This window comes from Hipposideros armiger, unplaced genomic scaffold (assembly GCF_001890085.2).
Source record: "Hipposideros armiger isolate ML-2016 unplaced genomic scaffold, ASM189008v1 scaffold_310, whole genome shotgun sequence".
NCBI lineage: Eukaryota > Metazoa > Chordata > Mammalia > Chiroptera > Hipposideridae > Hipposideros > Hipposideros armiger.
The window spans coordinates 1,773,404-1,794,432 of record NW_017731660.1 but is presented as its reverse complement, the minus strand read 5'-3'; the positions used below and the strand labels follow the sequence as shown (position 1 = coordinate 1,794,432).

Sequence of the window (21,029 nt, the reverse complement as noted above, 5' to 3'; positions counted from 1 at the left end):
CGTGTGCGCTGATCGTGTTATTATAATCCCGTCCAGAGAGCAGCAGGCCTGTAGCACACTTCGCTGTGTTCTGGGTTGCTCAGGCATAACACAGACACTAGCCGTCGATCCAGCTTTCTTTCTGCAGAAGTCCTTATCTCCATAGCTCCCTGTGCACATGAGCTGTCACTCTCAATTCCAGTTGCCTCCTCACCTGGAGCCAGGTGGTGCTAAGGTGGGGGTGCCTGTGTTGCAGAAAACCCGCTACGAGATGTATGTGCAGCTGCTGGTGGCCCGTCTGCACTGTCCCTCAGATGACCTAGAACTGTGGGAGGAGCAGCAGGGGAGGGAAGCCAGAGGCATGCAGGAACCCAAACCCAGCCTGAAGAAGTCCCACTCCAGCCCATCTCTGCAACAAGACGAGGCCCCCACCACTGCCAAGGTGAAGCGCAACATCTCAGAGCGTCGGACCTACCGGAAGATCATCCCCAAGAGGAACCGCTATCAGCTGTGAAGCAGTCACTGCACAGACTGGCTCTGCTCTGGGGCACACCTGGGATGAACCCTGTGGGGAGCCCATCAGGGGCCCACGGTGGAGGTGAGGCTTCTTCCTCCCTGCTGAAGGGCAGCTTTCTGCTCTGAGCTTTCCAAATACTGCTGTGCCTGCCCCCTGCCCGCCCTCTCATGGCAGGTCCTCAGCTGTCCCAGTCCCTGGACAGTCCTGAGATGGGAGGGAAGTCAAGGATTTGGTTGCACTCACAGAGTTTGCCCATGTCACTCTCCACCCCTCCAGAATCCAGAGAGGTCCCAGTTCCTAGGCCTGGGAACTTGTTTGAGACTCAGAGCATGGTGGGCCCTGGGCTTCCGAGAGAGCCTGGGCATCAGAGGCCCTGGGGACGGTCTTGCTCTGGGAATCAGGTGACCTTCTGGGCAAGGCCCTAGGAGACCACAGCCAGCCTCTTGTGACTGAGGGAGCAGCGTCACTCAGGCCCTGCCCATGGAGGGGACAGCTTTCTAAGCAGGGATCAGTGAAGCTGATCTGGGGCCTGGGCCTCTGTCTCCTCTTCCGAACTACCATCGTCCCTGAGCGCCAGCAGCAAATGCGAGAGTCCCTGCCTCCCATGCCCAATTGCTAATCAACAGAGCAGAGCCGCAAGCTGAAAGGTGGGGGCCCTGGAGCTCTGCAGAAAGCCCTGGAACAAGGGACCTTTGTGTCCCCAGAGCCGGCCAGAGGTTCAGACCCCTGGGGAGGCCCAGACCCCTCCCACACACCCCATCCCTGAAAGCTCCTTTTCCCAGAGCCACCAGGCCCCCTCTGGACCCCTTCCCTCCTGCCCTACCCAGGCAGGAAGTGCCTTTGAGCTGCCCTCTGGCTGCTCCCAGCTGGGTCTGCTGTGGAGAGGGGTGGCATTCAGGACACTTAGATCTGAGACTGTGCCTGTGGAAAGGAGGCTGAGCTAAGGAGCAGCCACCATTGTTTCTGTTCACCCAAGTGTGCCTGCAGGCTGCCCGCCAAGTGGAGCCTCTCTGCAGCCCACCTGCCGCCTGCTGGCTGACGCACTGCCTCTCCAGCCTTCCTGCCAGCCCTCCTCCCGTCCTTGCTTGTAACCAGCCCTGGGACCTGGAATTCCTCCAAGAGGGGCTGGTCTGAGGGGGGCATGAGAGGTGTCTGACCAGGGTCTGGGGCTGAGCCATGCACCCAATGGGTGTGTAATAAATACAGGCCAGTGAAACAGGAGGTGTGCGCAAGTGTATGAGGAGGGGAGGATCAAGCAGCTCTAGGCAGCTGGGGCCACCTGCAGGTGTCAGGCTGCCTTCCCTCTGCCCCGCGGGCATACATGTGTCTGCCTGTATATGTGTGTCTGCATGTATATATGTGTATGTCATTATGCATGTCTGTATGCATGTGTGTAGACCACTGTGTGTTCGTGTGCAGGAGTGACATTTACAGACTGTCAAAGCTGGAGGGGACCTCAGAATAATTTATTCACCTACTCCTTCATTTATTCATTTCACAAATATTGGTTACTTTTCATGGGCCAGTACTAGGGGACTCAAAAATGAATCAAACATGTTCCTGACGTCCCAGAGGTGACAGTCCTGCCCTCTGGTTCCCAGCTGTTGACACACAGGCACACACATTTTGCTGGGGTGGAAAGCTGAAGACATGTTCCTACCTGTGCTGAGGGGTTTAGATGTGTGGTCTGGGTCCGGGGCAGGACGTGCATTCCTAAGGTCTCCTGAGTAGCTGTGTGTACAGTTCGCATAACAGCCCGGCAGCATCCGACTGTTATTGAGGTGGACGTGACTTGGCCTAGGACTGATGCTTACAGCTTGGTGGCCTTGGGTGGGTTATTCGCCCCCACTGGCCACGTAGCCTTATTTCTAATTCCAGAGTAAAGGCAGAGGTTTGTGTGCATGCGTGCATGTGTAACACTTAATGCTGCTTTGCTCATGTACGACCGGCACCTCTCTTCACCTGGGCATGTGAGGACTGGCAGAGCCAGGGATGGTGGCTGCCAGGCGCCCTGCTGGGCCTGCAGAGGTTGGGGAAGGGTGGGGGCAGACTGAGTTGTTGGGCTGCAGTTATTACAGGTGGCCACTGGGGGGCGGGCTTGCATCTTTTTGGCTTTGAGGCCCAGATGTCCTGCTGCCCCCTGGGCTCACTGACAGCAGGAAGTCAGTCTGTCCCCACATCGCCAGAACCAAGGGTGGCCTAGCCCGACCTCCCACATCTGGACATGTCTCTACCATACAGAGAGAGGAACTTTGGCATCTTTGTGCAGATGGAAGCAAAAAAGAAGTTTCTGGAGCTTTACGGGGCCAGGCTGGAAGCTCCCCACAAAATTGTCCCAGGAGAGCTACAAAAGTGAAAACAGCCCCAATCCTGGGTGTGGGTCAGGTCAGACCCATAGGCCTAGGTCTGACCTGCTTGCCTCCCCACCCCCTTTCCCACGGGCTGTGGGTTGGACCGTCTCTGTAAGAGGGGACAGCACAGGTTTTGGAGATGAGCTTGGGATCCTGGGCCCTGTGCCGCTCTCCATTTTCCTTCCAGGTCTCAGCATCTCTGCTTCGGCTGGCTTTGTGCCGATAACATCATTTGTCTGTGGTTTGCCAGGCAGGAGGGAAGAGTAACCGGTCACTAAGGCCCAGGCCTGGGTGCATCCTCAAGACCCAGACTCAGATGCAGACAACAGGTGGGCTGTGTTGGAGTTGGAAGGAGCTGGGCTGCAGGGTAGGGGGAAGCGAGGAGGGGGACTGAGACCAGATGGGAAGGGACCTCACATGCTGCTCAGGGGTTGGTTCCGAATGTAGCTGGAGACCATCTATGCTATTAGTGCAACTCTTCTGTAAGCCAAAATAAAAAAATGAAAGGGAAAGAAGACAGTGGCCTGGGACCTCTGGACGATCTGGCGACCCCACACCTGGCCCTCCTCCTTCTTTGCCCCCCAGATGCTTGCTCTTAGGAGTTTCCTGAAGGCCCGGCTCCCATTATCACTCCTCCCCCTGCTCTCTGCCTCCAGCTCTTCTGGGTGTCCCTTTCTCATCCCTCCTCCTGCCTGTACCTGTCTGCATTGCTGGGACTGAACCTGCCTGCTTCTCTGATACCAAGCCTGTGTCCCTCAGGGGTCTCGGTTGGGTCCATGGGCCTACTGTGTTTCCCCTTCATTATCTTGCCTTGCGAACACCTTCAGGTGTCACCACCATGAAGGGAAAGGTGGTCTTTCCAGCTGTCTCCTTTCTTCACCTGGCTCCTGCTCAAACCTTGTAAACTGGCTTCCACCAGACCCTCCCTAAAATGCCACCACCAGAAAAGGACCACTGATGACCCTCAGTCATCAGATCCAGTGTCTCTTAGCCTTCAGCTCGTCCCCTCTCAGTGAACTTTAGCCTTTCGGTCACATGACCTGTCTGACCTGCACAAGATTAGTGTGATACAGCCTCGGCAGCAGGCCCTGGAGTCGACGGCCTGGGTGCGGGTCCCAGCTGTCTCTTACGTCTGACCAGTTACTTAGCCTCTTGTATTCCAGTTTGCTTCTCTATGAAAGGGGATGATAACACTGCTTACAACACAAGGTCCTTGGAGAATTAGGTGGAGTTGTGCCCGGGAACATCCAGGAACAATGCGGGCATGGGAGGAAAATGGGCAGGCCAGCTGGCACCACACAGCCTCGCTGGCCTCCCTCCTCTGGACCCTGGCTTGGGCTCCGCCCTCAGACATGTAAGTCCCCTTCCAGGCTGGGTGTCTACTCAAGTCACAAGTCTCAACTCAGATGGGCTTTAGCAGGAAAGAACCTTGATTGGCTCCACTAAGAAAAGAAACTGCATGCAGGTGAGGCTTACCCAGGGCTCCTAGGCAGATGAGGCAGGAGCAGCCTCCAGTCCAAATGGCCCAACAGCTCCCAAGACCCCTTCTTCTGGGCACAAATCCAGCACACAGACAATATCTGCTCCTTGGGGATTGCAGATGCATGTCCAGGAACAGAGTTTTTTGAGCAGTCTACTGTGGCCCATGCGCCATTGGCCCATCTCTGAGACAATCATTAGGGCCAGGAGCTTCAGCCAGTCAGAACCCATCTTCTGAGATGAGTGGGGTGGGGAGGAGGCACACCCACCAAAGGATAGGGACTGGGACAGGCTGTGGGGAAATTCTGAGTCCTACTAGGAGCCAGAAGGGAAGAAGCCACAGACACTCAGATGCCATCTCCTCCAGGAAGCCTTCCTTGAGCCCTCCTGCCAGTTACTGTCTATCACACCAAGTCTGTAACTCTCTACATTTGTCCCCTCCTTTTATATCTCCCAGGAGAAAAGGCAGGCTGGTTTCCACTGCATCCCCATGGCCTTGTTTGAGACATGACACCTAGAGTCGAAAACCTTGAGCCTCAAGCTTTGTCCTCCCTGGCCCCCAGCACTTCTGTCCTGCACATTTGTTTTCTGTCTTTGCTCCCCCCACCCCTGAACTCAGACTCCACAGGTCTGGCTGCCTGTAAGGCCTTGAGGGGAGCAGCGGGAGACTCTCCTAAACTGAGCCTTCCACCCCATCTCTGCTCTGACTCTCAGACCCGCAGTTGTAACTGCCTGCAGGATGTGGCCCCTCAATAAATCTTCCTGGAAATAGTCAATTTCTGGACAGATGTTACTTATGACACCTAAGTCTGAGCTTGGCGCCATCTCCTCCCAACCTCTGTGTATACTTCTGTGATGGCTCGCCTACCACTTTGGCAGACAGCACATCAGGACGGTGAGGACACTGGAGCCAGACAGGTCTTCTGTTCTCTGATCTCTTTGTCTCCATCTGGTGTGACAGGCACAGGGTCAGGAGGTACATGCACAGAGAATTGAGGACTCCCTCGTCCAGCAAATGAGTCAGGCCAGTAGCCGGACAGCACTTTCACCTGGCCACTGAGACTCAAGGCCCATGTGCAGTCCCCTCGCTCTGTCACCTCGGTCCTGAGGCTCTGTTTCCTATTTGTATTTCGCTGATTTACTGCATTCCCTGTGAGCTATCTCAAAACCCCCATGAAACAAGGTGAGGAATGCATTAATATTTAAAATAAGATAAACAGAATGTCAATGTGTGTGCCCTAGGCAGGACATTCCTGAAGGGCAAGGACCATGTCTGTTTGTACAGCATCTGGCATAGTGTCACACTGAGGCTTACCAAATGAATTCTGATGAAGATGAGAAAGGAGCTGGCTGCATGAAGATACAGAGGTGTGGACCTCCAGCTGGGCCTCATCCAAATCCCTGAGCAAGGGCCACCCTTCCCCCACCTTACCCTGTCCTGCGTACACTGCCCAGGACCATGACCAACCATGGCCTTACCTGCACTGCTCTCTCACATACCCCTTCCCCCCACAAGCACCCACAGCCACACTCACTCACGCTTCATCCAAAACACCCACTGCCCGGCCACCAGGCCCGTCTGAGGCCCGGCAGCAGCACGTGGTACCAGGAAATGCCAGTGGCTGAGCCCTTGGAGGTGTCCCCAGGCATGTCTTGGCGCCATGGGGGCCTCCAGCCAGGCGGGGACCTGACAGGGAGGGAGAGGAGAAGCTGCTGCAGAACTCCAGATGCGGCAGTTAAAAGGAGGACAGAGGCAATGATCCTTCAAATTGCCACATCTGTATAATCTGCCTTTTATTTTCTGCTTCATGAAGTTTTATTTCCTATTATTTATTCACCTCCCCGCCCTCCCCTCCTCCACCACCTCATTCCTCAGCAGGCGACATGCTCAGATGGGCCCTGAGCCCTGGCCTGGGTGGGCCACCCCCATCCCACCCTTACTTTACCACCCTCACTCCCCATCCAGCTGGCTGCCTGAGAAGGCATCTGCTCCCCTCCACCCCTACAGGCCTTCCTTCCTCCCTCCAAGTTGAACTGGAGGAAACATAGGTGGGCGAGGGGTCATTGCAGGGAAGGCCTGTCCCCAAAGCCCCACCACTGTCACCACCCCTGAGCCGGAGCTTATTGGGAGGAAGAGGCAAGAACTAGGATTCAGCCTCTTCCCCACCCTCTCTACCCAGGACCCTCCTCTCTTCCTTCCAGCTCCTTAGACCTGTGGTCAGGGAGCAGGGCTGGCCCCATCCTGGTGAGGGCGCTGCTGAGATGGGAGAAGGCAGAGCAGGCAACATCACGCAGGGAGGGGCAGCTTCTGGTCTGGTTAGAGGCCCGACTCCCTCATCCCCACCCACTGTCGAAACAATGAGCAGTTCTGAGGAAGGCCAGGCCCTCAGGTGTCGGCTCCTGTCTGATTGCCCAGGCTGGAGGGAGTGGAAAAGGATGCACACATTTTGTGTCTTCTTGCCTAGAACACTCCTCATGGCTCCCTGGGACACAGAAACACAGGAGAAAAGCCCTTTCCGAGGAAGCGGGTCCGACTTCAGGCCCCAGGTTTAGGGTCTGCAGTTGGTCCCCAGTGGCTGCTTCATGGAGGAGACAGAGGGCAGACAAAGGTCTATGAGGTGTGAGGGCTTTACACACAGCACAGGACCACCGACAGCACTTACTGTGCCCATCATGGCTTTCCCACCTAGCTCTGCAAGTGACTTTTATGAAAGCCTCACATCTAAGCTCTGCTGGTTTTTATTTTTTGTTTTGTTTTTTTGTGGGGAGTGTGATCCAACTGGATTCACCTTGTTATCTCCTAGGTGCCAGTCAAAGGGTCTGGCACATAGTAGGTGGTACATGAAAGACTTTCAAATGAATGAGTGTGACGTCTCGTGCCCAGCCTATATTGACTGTGGCCAGTGAGCCCCGGGTCTGCCCCAGCCTGGCCGCCTTTGGACACCTGCTGTAGCTCAGTGAGCTGAAGCAGGACCCCAGGGTCCCTACGGCACCCCAGGGACTGATGCCAAATGTGAGAATGTGGTTTTTGCCTGTGGTGTTTAGTGGAAAATTACCTGGGGCGTTGGAAGGAAGAGGGCTTCATGCCTGACCCAGCCAGATGAGGCTGCTTTGGCTTTCACTGACCCAGGTGACTGTGGGATCAGTGTTAGGACTGCATGTCATCCTGGCCTGAGCCAGGTATTTCACAGCTGAGGAAACTCAGGGCCCCCAGGAGTCGTCAGTGGGGAGGCAACACCCCAGAACCAGGCTCTTTAACAGAGGCGCAGGGGATAAGGGTGATGACTTAATGACTAGGGCTGGTTATGATGGCAATAGCTAACAGGCTCCAGTGACCCCCACAGCTCAGCCCCTGGAGTGGCTGGCGGACCAGCCCCCACTCATCCCGTAAGGCCTGGCTGCTACTTCCCTTTGTGCCTTTCTCTTTTTCCCTTTGGTAGGAGATGAGTTTCCATTCAGACAGAGCTCATCCCTTACAGACAGTTTCTTTCCTGCTGCAGTGAGGTCCCTGGGGTGGTTGGTAGATTGGGGTACATGTGGAGGAACCAATGCAGCCCCCAGGAGGCAGAGAGCATGAAAAGGCAGCTTGCCATAGGTGACCAGATGAGGTGACCAGAAGCTGAGGTCCCAGCCAGGCTTGCACTGCCTATCAGTGCTCCTCGCCCCCACTCCCAGACAAACACAAAACCAACACAAATTCATTTATTTGTAAATGTGCATGTCTCCCACCCTAGGCTGCCCTGGATTTTGGGCAGCATCTGTGTGACTGTGGCATGTGAGCTTGGGCTGGGGGGAGGAGGGGAGTAGGGGTCTTGATGTGGTGGGGGTGCTGGCTCCACGATGGTGCTGGTTTGATTTATCCCTACTGAGTTCTCAGCACTTGGTTGCTCCTGGCCTCCCATGGCCCAACCCCCGACTCCACAACAGCCCCCAGATCAGAACAAGCCAATTTCCACACTGCACAGTCTCCTTCCCTTGCTGGAAGTCACATTTCCCTGGAAGGGCTGAGGGCAGTGCCTTGCTCCCCAGCCTGGCCCGCTGCCACCTGCACAGACAGAGGCACCCCATTTCCCCTCCAGAAGACCCAAGCACCCCCCTTCAATCTCCAGGCACCTCCCCGCAGTTTGGCCCTGGGCCCTGCTGCCTGGAAAGAGTAGGAGAAGGTGCCGTCCAGGGACGATGCTGACCGGAGGGGACCGGCCTTCCCTGCCACCTGCAGCTTTCTCCAGGGCGCTGGGTACCCAGCTCTGTTTGAGGGGCTTAGAGACTGGAGGTGGGCTGATAGTGGCGTGTGCCCATGTGGAATGGGTAGGTCTCTGCCATCAGAAGGTGAAGGTCTTGTGTGTTCCCAGGGCCCCAAGGAGCCAGAGCAAGAGAAGGTAGTGAGGATACAAGAAGTCAGAGAGAAGGGGATGGAGAAAGGGTGTTTTCTGAGCTGGGCCATTCCCACATCCTAGGGAGACAAAGGCATCTCAAATGGTGGTGGCAAAAGGAATAATTGCTTTGGACACAGCAGAAGAGGGACTGGGATTAGAAAATAAAAGAAGTGAAAAAAGGAAGGAGAAAGCGGTGAGAAAGGAGGTGGCCTCTGTGGGACAGGGACCATGCCTTCATCAGAATCACAGTTATGATCAGCTCAGCTCAGTGACTGCTGTCAGAAGGTGACACGCAACCTGGGCACAGGAACATCAGGCCTCCTTCAAGTGGGGGCTCTTCATGACCCAAAGGCTGGAGAGGGAAGACTTAGGGCCAAGGGTGGATCAGCACAGCACTCCTCCTCCATGACCTGATGCTGACCTGTGGGCCTGTCACCCAGGATAGCTCGCCCATTGGGAGTGGGTGGCAGTGCCCTAGGTGGCCCGTAACTGTCCCCACAAGCACAGCACCTGAGGCCTCTGCACAACTCTGGCCACATCCAGACACTGGAGGCCTCAAGCAAGGGTGCAGATTCGGCCTTAGGTCAGGGCTTAGGCTGCGGTCCCAGTCCTGTGAATGACCTTGAAAAGGTCATCTGTCATTCTATTTCCCCAAGTGTAAAATGGGGCCAATGTCCAAGATCAGAAAAATGGATGTGGACGATCTTTACAAACAGAAAGACACTAAGGCAATGTGATGGCTTTCATAACTTCCGAGGGTGAGGGAGCCCCCGTCCCAGGACAAGGTGGATGGTGGGAAAGGCGTGTGGGGAGGAAGCAGAGGGGCACCCTCGGCAGGCCCAGCGTAAGCAGTGGCACTAACTCCCCTGCCTGAGCTGTCCCAGGGCTGAGTGTGTGCCTGGAACAGGAGGGGCAGGAAAGGGAGTACTGAACCATGTCACCCACAGCACAAGCACAGCACAAGTCCCTTTTTCCTTTGGGGTCAGAGAAAGCCAGCCCCAGAAGCTCCCTGGGTGCCCTGCATCTCAGTGATTCATGGGTGGGGTTCACTGTGGCCCCAGAACCAGGTGGGGGCTGCCTCAGGGCCTCGGATGCAGAGGTTCCAGAGTGCAAGGAGCCTCAGGCATAATGGGGTCCAGTCCCGCTGCTAGGCTTGTAGCGAGAGGGAAGCCCCATTGTTGAAGGACCAGCCTCATCTCGCACCCCCTCAGAAGAGGCAGGGACCAGTTGCCTCCGTGGGAGGGTCCCCCCACCCCGTGGCTCCATGCTGTTCTTGGTAAGCACCCCTGGCCTTTCCTACCTCCCAGCCTTAGAGTCCCCGGGTGCTGTGTGTGTTGGGGGTGAAGATACCTTCCCTCTGACTCAACCCCAGTTTCTGTCTGTCCAGCTGTCAAATTCACCTTGGCATCCAGCCAGAGCCCTGCCCCTTGTTTTTGGGATCCCACGTGGAGAGGGTCCATACAGATAGCACACAGCACCTGGGGGGCCAGGCACCCTGTGGAGCAGAGCCCTTGCAGTCACCATAGTATGTGCCCCTTTGTTCTCCAGAACTTAGAAAGGGCTGTCCCTGTGGGCTTACTCCCCTTCATCCTGTCCCGGCCACCCCATGCCTCTCCATGGCTCCCCTGTGTTTAGGACCCTCCGGCAGCCTGACCAGGGCCCTGCAGTGTTGGAAGTGCTGGACTTACAGTAAAAGAACTTCATTGAGTCCACCGCTCCCCCCTCGGGCAAGTTGTTTCATTTTTTTCTGAGCCTCAGTTTCCCCACATGTAAAATGGGGCCAATCCCACCTTCTTTGGTGTGAGGACTCCACACTGCACCTGGCACAGTACAGCATAGTGCACATCATCTCCCCCCACATACCACCAGGTCACAGGTTGCTTCTGTGCACCGTGCCCGGGCAGGTGGTCACCAGCCTCCACGCTATTTGGGTGAATACGACTGGCTGGGACTGTCCTTGTGCTTATTTTATACTTGCATTTACTCAGAGCTGCAGAAGACAAAGCATAGGCTAGGTGGTGTGCGACATGCACGAGTCAGAGTGGGGGCTCCAGCCCCGGGGACTTCCTAGCCAACCCCAGAGCCTGAAATGGAGTCGTGGTTTATTGAGTTAAGCGGCAATGGTGGGCAGCCTTTCAAATAGAAAGAAGCAGCGAGGAGAGAAACCCAGCACGGCAAAGGGACAATTCAGTGAGAGGCCCAAGTACACACAGGGAAGCAGGCCCACACAGAGCTGCATTTACAGTATTTACAGTCAGGCCTTGAAACGCAAGCCCGGGCAAGTAGGAGAGGGAAACTACATTGCTGGCTGGGGGCACAGGGGTCTCCTCAGTGGGGCCTCCTTGGTTGGGCTGTGTGGGCCACAGGGCTGCTCTGCCTGGGCCCTTTGGGAAACCTGTCTCCCAGTGTGACAAGTCAGTGCTCTTTTGCATCCTAGCAGCAGGCAGGAGGAGGCCCCCTGATCACCAGTTAGAGCTTCTGGTTGACTGGACCCAGCACTCAGCCTGTGGCCAAGAGAGGGGGTGGGGTGCAGGAGGGGCCAAGAAGGCCAGAGCCTCAGCTCTGGGGCAGCCCTGAGGGAGGGACCCTCAGGGTGGCTATGACGTGGGCTGGACAAAAGGACGGCTGGGCCCTCAGCTCACTATGGACCCAACTGCCATCTGTCTCGAGCTCCTGGCCGCACCTGTCTCCCCACATTTCTCATTCTGTATCTTTTGGGATGGGACTCCTGCCCTCAATGGAATCTTGGAGGAGCGTCCAGCCTTCTCCGAAGCTGTTCTGTGGCTCATGGTTCATTAAGTCAACCACACAGGGAGTGACCCGTGAGGCTGGACTTGTGATTTTCATGTAATAAATAAAGATTCCTTTCGGTGACACTCTGGGGACTGTCCCAGGCTGGGTCCTCCTGCTGCCCTGTAATTCCCACTGTCCCCATGGTGACTACAGGTGGTCAAAGGCTGTGGCGGTGGTGGGTGGTGCACTCGGCCTTGGTGTGGAACTGTAATAATACGGGGAACCTGGACATGGCAGAAAGCAACAGCAATGAGTTGGTCAGAAGGTGCCACAACTCCGCAGCCCCCAGGCTCTGCTGACCTTTCAGACACCAGGCTAACCACTGACCCCACCTATCCCAGCGCACAACCCCGCTCCTCTCCACCCGGTTTCCTCCTCTGGCCCCTGCTCCCAAGACTGCTGTGACCTTGCCCCACCCTTGTTTTAGGGAGAGAGCAAAAGACAGCAGTGACTTCTGGGTAACCACACACACTGGGGGGCCATAAAGTTCTCCCCAGCTTTGCTCAGAGGCCACAGAATCTTCCTCCTCAGAACCAGAGGAACTGAAACCCTGACTGGTCAAGGGGGCCATGGGTTTGACAGCATTCATGATAAAGGGGGCTCTGCAAGAGGTGCCTGACCCCCCCATGTCTCAGTGCCCCCAGCATTTATGGCTAAACTGAATAGAAAGGTGGCTTGGAGTTGAAGTCATCTGGCAAACAGAGCCCAGGTCAGCCACACACACCCTGCCCCCAGCCATTTCTGGACCACCAGGAGGTAACAAGGGGGTGGGGGGTTAGGGTTGATGAAGGGATCTTGGGGGACAGACAGTCATGCCAGGCCTGTGACCGTGCCCATGGGGTTAGCCCCAGGGCTCCTCATCCCAGCCCTGCACAGCCCCCAGCCCCCACACTCACACACTGCTTCTCTGGGGTCCAGGTTAGCTAGAGGTCACCACCCAGGGGGCTGCGTGGGGTTTCCCAAGTTCCCCATTTCTGGGACTTGGTTTCCTAAAGAGCTTCCCTGCACAGCTCAGGCCCTGGGTGAGAGGGGTGCAAGCGGCCGAAGCTCAGCCTGTGGGCCTTGCCTCTGAAGCTTGTCCCCATCTCAAGCCATGTTCCAGTGCTGCAGTGGAACAGAACAGTTCTGTGCACAACGGGCATGTGTGACCACTCAGGACGGTGCTGCCATCAGCACACTCCCAGGCAGCGGCTCCGCCACTGCCTGCTGCTGCTGGACTGTGAACTCCTGAGGGCAAGGCATCCCTCCGAGACTTTTGCCATCCACCCAGACCCCCAAGGCCTGAGCTCTGGGTCCTACTCAAAGCGCAGATCTTGTAGATGTGGCCTTGGGCAGCAGGAGGGAGAAGGGTGCAGGGGTTTCTCCCTTCCGCAAACAACCAGACACCCTGACATACTGCCTGCCAGCCTAAGTTATGGGTGACCCTGTCTCCTAGGCACCTCGGCTAACCCAGGACCCACCTGCCCCGCACAGCCCCTGGGCACTTACTCAGCAAGCTGGAGTTGGGGAAGCGCCAGGCCTCGCTGTAGGAGGAGTAGGGGGTGTGGCCATAGGCGTTGCCAGAATAGTCACTTCCTGTTGGAGGCACACAAGTGAGAGGTGAGGTGGGTGCAGCACAGTTGGGCTGGGCTGGGGGCTGTGCAGGGCTGGGATGAGGAGCCCTGGGGCACAGGTGGAGCCACGGCAGGATATGGGACCCTTAGGTCCTTCGGGAGGCTCTGCCCTAACAAGCTTGGCCCTCACAGGAACTGCAGGAGGTAGGAAAACTGCGATGCATTTTCCAGGTGAGGGACTGAATCCTGGGGTCTGCAGGTGCCCACAGGGCCAGAGGGTTTGGTGCAGTGTGGGAGCTGTGACTCCACGGCCCAGGTTCCAACCACTTCTACTGCCCATGGACTGTGTGCAGAGGGGCCAACAGGCCAGGGAGCGAGGGGGACACTACAGCAGGAACCAGTCAGTGTGTAGACACGTGTTTTATAGGGATGGCTGTGCACGTCCCATCAGTGTCCACACTGCTTTTCAGAAAGTCATCACTGTCGGGAGCTGAGTGCCTCTGCAGCTCCTGGCCTCCTTCTCAGGCTGGGACTGCCTGGCCTTGGGTTACATCCCCACTCCCACTTCCTGCCTGTGTCACCTTGGACAATCCCTTAACTTCTCTGAGCCTTGGTTTCCTCATCGTAAAAATGGGGCCTATTTCGGTCCCTGTTTCCTGGGGTTTTCATGAGGACTGAGTTAGATAATGTACATTAAATGTTCAGCACCATGCTCCGTGTGTAAGAAACATTCAAATTTCTTGCTAGCTTTTATTCTTCTCCCATTAAACAGGTGCTAAAATACAGAGTCAACATCTGGGTTGGGGTCAGTGGGCTGCTTCCTTGCCTGACAAGTAGGCACTTGTACAGGAGGGATGGAAGCCAGGGCAGGGAGGCAGGGGCCCAGCCAAAGGCAGTGATAGCTAGCCCTTCAGGGGTGGGACTCTGTCCAACTAAAATCAAAACATATGTGCAAAAAAGGGAGGGATGGAAGGGGGGAGAAAGCAAAGGAAAAAAAAAAAACTAAGAAGTGATTTAATCCAACCATTGGTTTCCCAAATGAAGAAACTGTTACCAGAAAGGGAGTGACATTAACCCAAGGCCACGTGTATACTGAGAGCTGGCACTAGAACCCCCAACTCCTACTCCAGTTCTTGCACCCTACAGTGCGAACTGCCCTGTTTACTGCTGAGGTAGCCCAGATGCCCTGGCTACATAGCAAGGACCCCTGCCTCTGCCCCACCCGGTGCCAACACTGCCAGCTCCAAGGGACGGGAAGAGAGGTGGGATGCAGTTTGCCCTCTCGTGTTGTCACTCACTCGGCACACATTCACTTATGGAACACACATCTGCCTGCCCAGCACTGTCTGCTTTAGTCAGAGGGATGCTGGGGTCGGGACGGGGCTCAGGAGGGGTGCAGCGTCTTCCCACCACCAGGTCTGTGGGTGTCCCTCACCCACAAAGGGCTGGCCATCCTGTGTGCTCTGCATCCCACCTCACTCACCGTTTCAAGGACTCGGCCGCTACAATGGAGACCTCCTTTCTGCTTCATTGGTCTCTCCCTTTCTAATTCATCACTCCCTTTAGCCAGTAAAACATGCTGTTATCTTCTAAAAATCCTCATCCTAGCCCACGTACATCTCCAGCTCTCAGCCCCATCTCTGCTCCATGGTCCCCACCTACACCTCCACAGCCTCCTGCAATCAGGCTGATGCCTCACAACCCCACATCCTCTACCCAGCCACTCCTGTGGTCACTTATGTCCACCACCCCCTCTCTCCAGGTGTGCATCCTGACCCACTGGCCTCTCCACCTCACTCTCCCTCTGGTTCCTTTTCTATGAGAGCTTTAAAGGTTGGAGAGCCCCAGGGCTTGGCATGTGAGTCTTCTGTGAGCCTCCATCCACAGTCTCCCATGATCTTGTGTAATCCTCAGCATTAAATAGCAGCTCTGAACAATGGCAGAAATGTACACCCTCATCAAAATGGTTTCATAACTTCACACCTATGTTGTACCTACTGACTTCCTAAAGAGGGTATCTAGGAGGTGTCTCGATCCTAATCTGTCCCAATAGAACTCTTGACCCCCACCTGCCATACACTCTACCTCCACCTCTCCTAGTCTCCCCAACACATACTTGCTACCACCACCCATGCATCTTTCCAAGCCCCAAATCTAGGGGTCACCCTTGTTTCCTCCATTTTTGAACCCCTGCAGACAATTCACCAGCAAGTGTTGTTGGCGATGGATAGAAGATGGATGGATGGAAGGATGGATGGATAGAAGGATGGATAGCTCGAAGGATGGGTGGATGGATGGATAGATGGATGGAAGGATGAATGAGAAGTTATATGGATGTATGGAAAAAAATGTGTGTAAAGTTGAGTGGATGGAAAAATGGATGGGTGGATGGAGAGATCAAGCTATCTGGAGCTGTTAGAGCAGCTCCAGAACTGGTGTGAGGGTCATTAGCTGTGTTACTGTGGCAGGAATAACAACAACAACTAGAAGGCAAAACAAGAAAAATCTGTGTCTCATCCTGTTTCTGTGTTGCTCTCTTCTAGCTGGTACGGTGGGAAGCAGTGTGGTGTAATAAAAAAATTCCTAGGTTTGAAATCAAAACAACTCAGCCACTTGGTATGGTTATGACTCTGAGCACACCACTTTGCTTTTCTAAGCTTGTGTCCTTATCTTTATAAACCAGGATAATACCAGCTTCCCAGGCTTAGGGGAGGGATAAATGAGAAATAAAGTTAGATCTGTGAATGGCCAGGCACACAGAAGAAGTGCACAATAAGTGATCTCTGCCTTCCTGCCATGACTGACTGAAGGCCATCATTGGCATACCTTGCTGGAAGCATTTATTATGTATGTGCTCAATGAAGGTTTATTAATCTCAATGGAAGGAGCCCCCATTTGGTCAACTGGGAGATTGTGGTCACTGGTAAGAGATGGGCAAATAATTTTCTACAAAAAACTTAAGAATTCATTTACTCCATGGAGTTCCTAGGAACCAGGTGAAACATTTAAATAGCATTACATTTTCTGGAAATGAATTTGCAAGTAACTTATTAGGAGCCAACCCAACACACAAGGCAAGGCCCCTCCCTCCCTTTTGCAACTCACTTGCTGAGGTTCTACTGTTTTTATCTCCACAACACCCACTCAGGGTGAGGGCTTTCTGGAAACAACCTGGGGCCCTTTGGTGAGAGACCCATGCCTTCCAGCTACCTCACAGGCCAGACTCTGGGCCCCCGGAACCCTTGCCCTGGGCCTGCCCCTGGGATGATTCCTAATTAAGAGAAAAGCCTGGGTTTTAGCTTCTTCCTCCCTCTAAGCAGGCAGCAGGGGAGGTGGAGAGGTTGGAAGGGGGATGGGGAGCCAACTGGAGCCTGGGATTTTGATTGAGAGGCCCCATTATCCACACTCTTAAAAAAATAACCGAGTCTTTTCCTTTTTTATCTTGACCAATCTCATTTCACGCTCCAGAAGAGGAAGGGAGGGAGGGAAGGAGTCTGGGCCAGGAGGGAGAGGAGTCGGTATTCTGTATTTTCAACGCTGCATTAAGCACATCGCCCTGGTAACCAGGCAGCAACAAGTGCCAGCTCAGCAGGTTCCCAAGGAGCCAGAGCCCCTCCCCTCCCTCTGCCCAACAGGGCCCAGCCCCCGCCTCACACAGCGCACCAGACTGGGTGGCTAGCAAAGACAACCCCTGGGTGGGGGGCGGGAGCAGGCCTGGGTAAGGGTGCTGTCTCTGGGGTCAGGCCAGCAAGGCTGGACCAGGGCTGGCATGGGGGTCAGGGCCCCTTCCAGAAGCTCCAGGTCCTCACCAACCCCCTCCCCAGGCAGTGGAAATGTCTGGATTCTACCCTGCCCATCCTTCTTATGTGGTTCCTAAGAGAGACACTTGCCCAAAGAGACTCTCCTTGTCCTCCTCACTTGTCTAGACCCAAACACCCCTGGGCAACCGTTGGGTGATGACCATGTTGGTAGACAAAGAAACCCAAATGACTGGCAGGCAGGATTGCAGGACAGCCCAAATGACGATGGACAGATGCTCCCAGCTCATGTCACACTCTGCAGTGCTGTCCCACTTTGGAGTAGCTGGGACATGGGTCCCACCCAAGCAGGATTGGGTGAGTGTGGGATGTGAAGGGGGCTGTATTTCAACCATCGTCATATCATTGTCACCAACACCATTCATATTCAGATATTTCAGAAAGGTAAACCGAGCCTCACCAGAGTTAAGTAACTGGGCTTACGTTTAGCCCCTGGGTTCTGTGGCCCCAGGTGCCCTCCAGCAGGGCTCCCCATGGGTGGAAGTGGTGATCTGGGGTCTGAACAGCTGTCTGCTGCAGTTGCCCCCTTTTCATCATGGCCGGATGTGCGAGCGTCTGAAAAGGAGGAGGCCGAGCTGGGGACGGTGAAGGAGGCCAGATGATACTGGGGCCTCTTCGCCAGGCCTTTACGAGGAGATGCGCTCTCAGGTCCACCCTGCAGTGCCCTTCAGGAAGCCTGTGCATAGGACACTCGCCCCCTCATCCCCCTTTGCTCCACCTTTGGCGAACACTTCATCTTAACAGTGCCCCCTCCTCACAGCCCCTCCCTTACCTGCCACCATGCCTGCGATGGAAGAAGAGGCATAGCTGCCCTGCCCGCTGGTGGGGATGTGGGGTGGGTATCCGGGCAGTGTGGGCCCCACCATCTCTCGTCCTGGAAAGACACAACAAGGAATCATCCGCTGGGACAAAGGGGACCTGTGTACTTACTGTCATGTGTACTCTCTCCAAGCCCGCTTCCTCCCCCTTCTCCTCTCCCCTGCAGCACAGAGGCTCCACCTCACAGGGAGCACTTGCATTTGCAATTCTGTGGTTGTCCCCAGTCCTCACGATTATCTCGATTATCTCCGGGAATCTCACTCATCCACAAACACATCTTGGATGAGGAGGCTGGGGGCTGTATCTTCTGGGTCTTCCTTCCCCCATAGCATCGAGCATAGCAGTGGACACTGCTGTCCTAAATGAATATGCTCGAAGCCACTGGACTGAGAGCTCACACCCTTTCAGCCCCAGCTCCAAGCAGAGCCAAGAGCAAGGCCCTAAGGAGGGTGGCACAGGGCTGGCCTGCTGGCCCATTGCTATCCTGCTTTTGGGACCTGTGTCAGACAGTGCTAATCAATCACTGATCCAGAGCTGTACTCCTCCTGCTGCTGGCCTGACCACGGATCCAACCTATCAGACTTACAAGGGACAGGAGATTCAGGCTACCCCAACCCTGAACAGGAGCTGCAGGCCGAGAGCTATGCAGCATTTACACATGGCCATGAACCACACACCTGCCAATCCCATTCCTGAAAAGAGCCAGTTTCAGCAAAACAGACACCAGCTTTTTGCTTATCCATTTGGTGACGCCGAGGCAGCTCTGTGGGGTCCCATAGCCCTAGCTTCACCTGTGCACCTGTCCAACCTTCCCGTTTGGATACCCCTCCTGCCTTGGGGTGTGTCTCGCCCCTGCACCCTGTGCCCCTCCTTAAGTCCTGCAGGCCCAGATCAGACTCCTTCACCAAGGAATCTTGCCAAGGGGATGACACACTGGCCAGCCCAGGTCATGGCCGCCACCTCAGTGCATTGTCAAGAATGCCCATTCCACTCTCAGAATGCCCCAGTTTGGAGGATGAATTATTTGTCGTCCTAGCTCTTGGCCATGTTTAGGGTTTCTCAGCCTCAGCACTGCTGGCTTCAGGGCGATCTTCTGCACTGTGGAGTGCTCCACACCATCCCTGGCCTCTACCCACTGATGCCAAGAGCAGCTCCCACCCAGCGTGACAACCAAAATTCTTTCCAGATGCTGCCATATGTCCCCTGGCAGCAAAATGTCCCCTGGATGAGAACCACTGTGTTAGATTGTGACCACTGTACCTGATGCCTTCTGCCTCTGCCACACTAGGGGCTGCATTTCCAAGTAGGACTTAACGTGTACCCCCTGAATCCTGTCAACCAGCTTACCAAGTGCATCCCCTCTGTGGCACTACTGGCCCGACTTCCCTCCCACCAGGCCCATGACATCCATTGTACCTCAGCCCCATCAGGATTGTCTGGTGATGATGGAAGGAAAGGCAAGTGCCATGGACCCTCTAAACCATCAGCAGCACAGTAACAGACACATCCCTACCTATCTTTCTGGAGAGTCCCTGAACACAAGCTGCTAACTCAACAAATGCTTATGAAGAAGCATGATGAACCAGGCATTTCGTAAGAAGCTGGAATGCCAAATTAGCAAGGCCAGCCCTTGTCAACAAGGGGCATAGACTGACGACGGGAGAGGTGAGGGGGGACTGGGAGCCAGGAACCAGGGGCTAGAACCAGGACCAGGACTACTGGACTTCTGCCCTTCCTCTGAAGGGGGGTTGGGGAACCCTCGGTCGGTCTTATCTCGCTCCTGTGGCTCATTTCCCAAGTGCCCTCAGACCAAGACCTACATGCCCTATGCCTCAGTTTTCTCACACGCAAAATGTGAAAAATAAGTGGCCTTAGGCACCTTCTCACCATCGCTGTGATGTTGTTGGTGAAATTCAGAGCCAGGGTTTCATGCTCCAGGTGAACGCTGATTAGTGCCTTCAATAGATTCTATAAATTGTCACTTGTCAATGGAGCCCTTACATAATAAATCCTATTTGAAATGAGTCCTTCGTGTTCATCATTTGAAGCTGTGTTGATAAAAGTGAACACAGCCTCTGAGTTGCTTAACCTTCAATGTCCAGCTGTGGCTGGTGCTGGAGCACAAGAGGGAACCCACTGGGGTTCTACAGATGGGCTCGGCTCCCTTGACACAGGGTCTGAGCAAATGAGGGGATGGGAATGCAGGTGAGGAGAAGGGGACTTCCGTGTATTTAGGAGTAGCAGGAGAAGGCTGCACAGATTACCGAGGTACAGCCTGACATATGGGCAGCTCTCAGACTCAGCTCTCAGCCCTTGGACCAAGTGCCTGGCCAGCAGCCCACATGAGAGGGAGCGACGGGCGTCTTTGAGGGCCAGTGGCTGGAGCAAGAGAGTAACAGAAGACCCAGTGGTGGCTGACCCAGGCCGGACACTTTTCCATCCCTCTTCTCTTGAGAGAGAATCTAGGTCCAGGCCAGGTTGTGGCTGAGACACAAAGCACTTAAGCTCTCTGACCCGTGTATTCCCACGAGTCTTGTGAAGACCTGGGCTGGATGACAGGCTCACCTTACTTCTTGACTGAAGTAAGGGGCTTCCTGAGGCACTGTGTTGGGAAGGACCCTGAGACTGCATCTGTGTGACCACGATGGGGCTGGCAGTGAGCAGATAAAAAAGTCTTGGTTCTCAGGCCACGGATCTCCAGGGCTGCCCCTTCCTCCTGTCCTTCTCCTGTTCCCGTCACTTCCTCACCCTGCTGCTTCTTGAGGCAGCTCACTGGGCAGAGCCCCAGGGCACAGGCTCCCCTTAATCCATAACTTAATTCAGCCACAGTTGTCCCCTGAGTCAGCTCCCATGAGAACTAACCCCCAAATTGCTCTTGGAAATTGAACTCATAAGCCTCACTCCCCAGTATTCTCAGATTTTAACCTTTGTCCCCTTCAGTCACCTAATTTCATCCCAGTAGGGCAAAGATAGCTGAACCAAATGCTGGCACAGACCCTAAAGCCGCCTCGTGACCTTGGCCTCCTGGACAAGCCGGTAAGACTCCCTTCAGGGCAGTCCTTTCCCAGACTGTGGTCATAAATGTTCCTGCCAGTCCCAAAAAATTCTTCGCTTCAATTCCTTAAATACATGGTTTCTTCCCCAAAAGCCAAGAGCCTTGCAACCTTCTTAGAAATGAAGCCGTGAAGTGGAGGCCCTCCATGGTGGCCTCACCATGCCCTTTCATCCACTTGTTTCTAAGGCTGTTCACCATAAGTTTATCTTTGGTTTGTAATTCCCTGCACTGAAATACACTTCCAGTGCTGTCCTATTTTTAAGAAGTTGGCCCAGACACAGGTCTGCGT

General features: G+C 55.0%; 2 protein-coding genes across 20 annotated transcripts in view; one reads left to right on the top strand and one right to left on the bottom strand.

Annotated features, from left to right (window-relative positions):
* Positions 1-9,357, top strand: part of PSD4 (pleckstrin and Sec7 domain containing 4) — a 34,506-nt gene extending 25,149 nt beyond the window's left edge. For 12 of the 16 annotated variants that reach the window (XM_019660032.1, XM_019660026.1, XM_019660023.1 and 9 more), the window contains one exon: positions 236-1,712. In XM_019660032.1, coding sequence (XP_019515577.1) covers positions 236-493 — 258 coding nt within the window. In that variant the 3' untranslated portion in view covers positions 494-1,712. Of the gene's footprint in view, positions 1-235; positions 1,713-3,034; positions 4,203-5,287 lie in introns of those variants that run through there. The other 4 variants (XR_002125970.1, XR_002125969.1, XR_002125971.1 and 1 more) reach the window with 4 other exon arrangements.
* Positions 9,358-9,452: 95 nt separating this feature from the next.
* PAX8 (paired box 8) overlaps positions 9,453-21,029 on the bottom strand; it is a 46,057-nt gene continuing 34,480 nt past the window's right edge. For all 4 annotated transcript variants that reach the window (XM_019660034.1, XM_019660035.1, XM_019660036.1 and 1 more), the window contains 3 exons: positions 17,639-17,740; positions 12,984-13,070; positions 9,453-11,719 (listed from right to left, as the gene is read on the bottom strand). In XM_019660034.1, the coding sequence (XP_019515579.1) occupies positions 11,643-11,719; positions 12,984-13,070; positions 17,639-17,740 (266 nt within the window). In that variant the 3' untranslated portion in view covers positions 9,453-11,642. The remainder of the gene's footprint in view (positions 11,720-12,983; positions 13,071-17,638; positions 17,741-21,029) is intronic.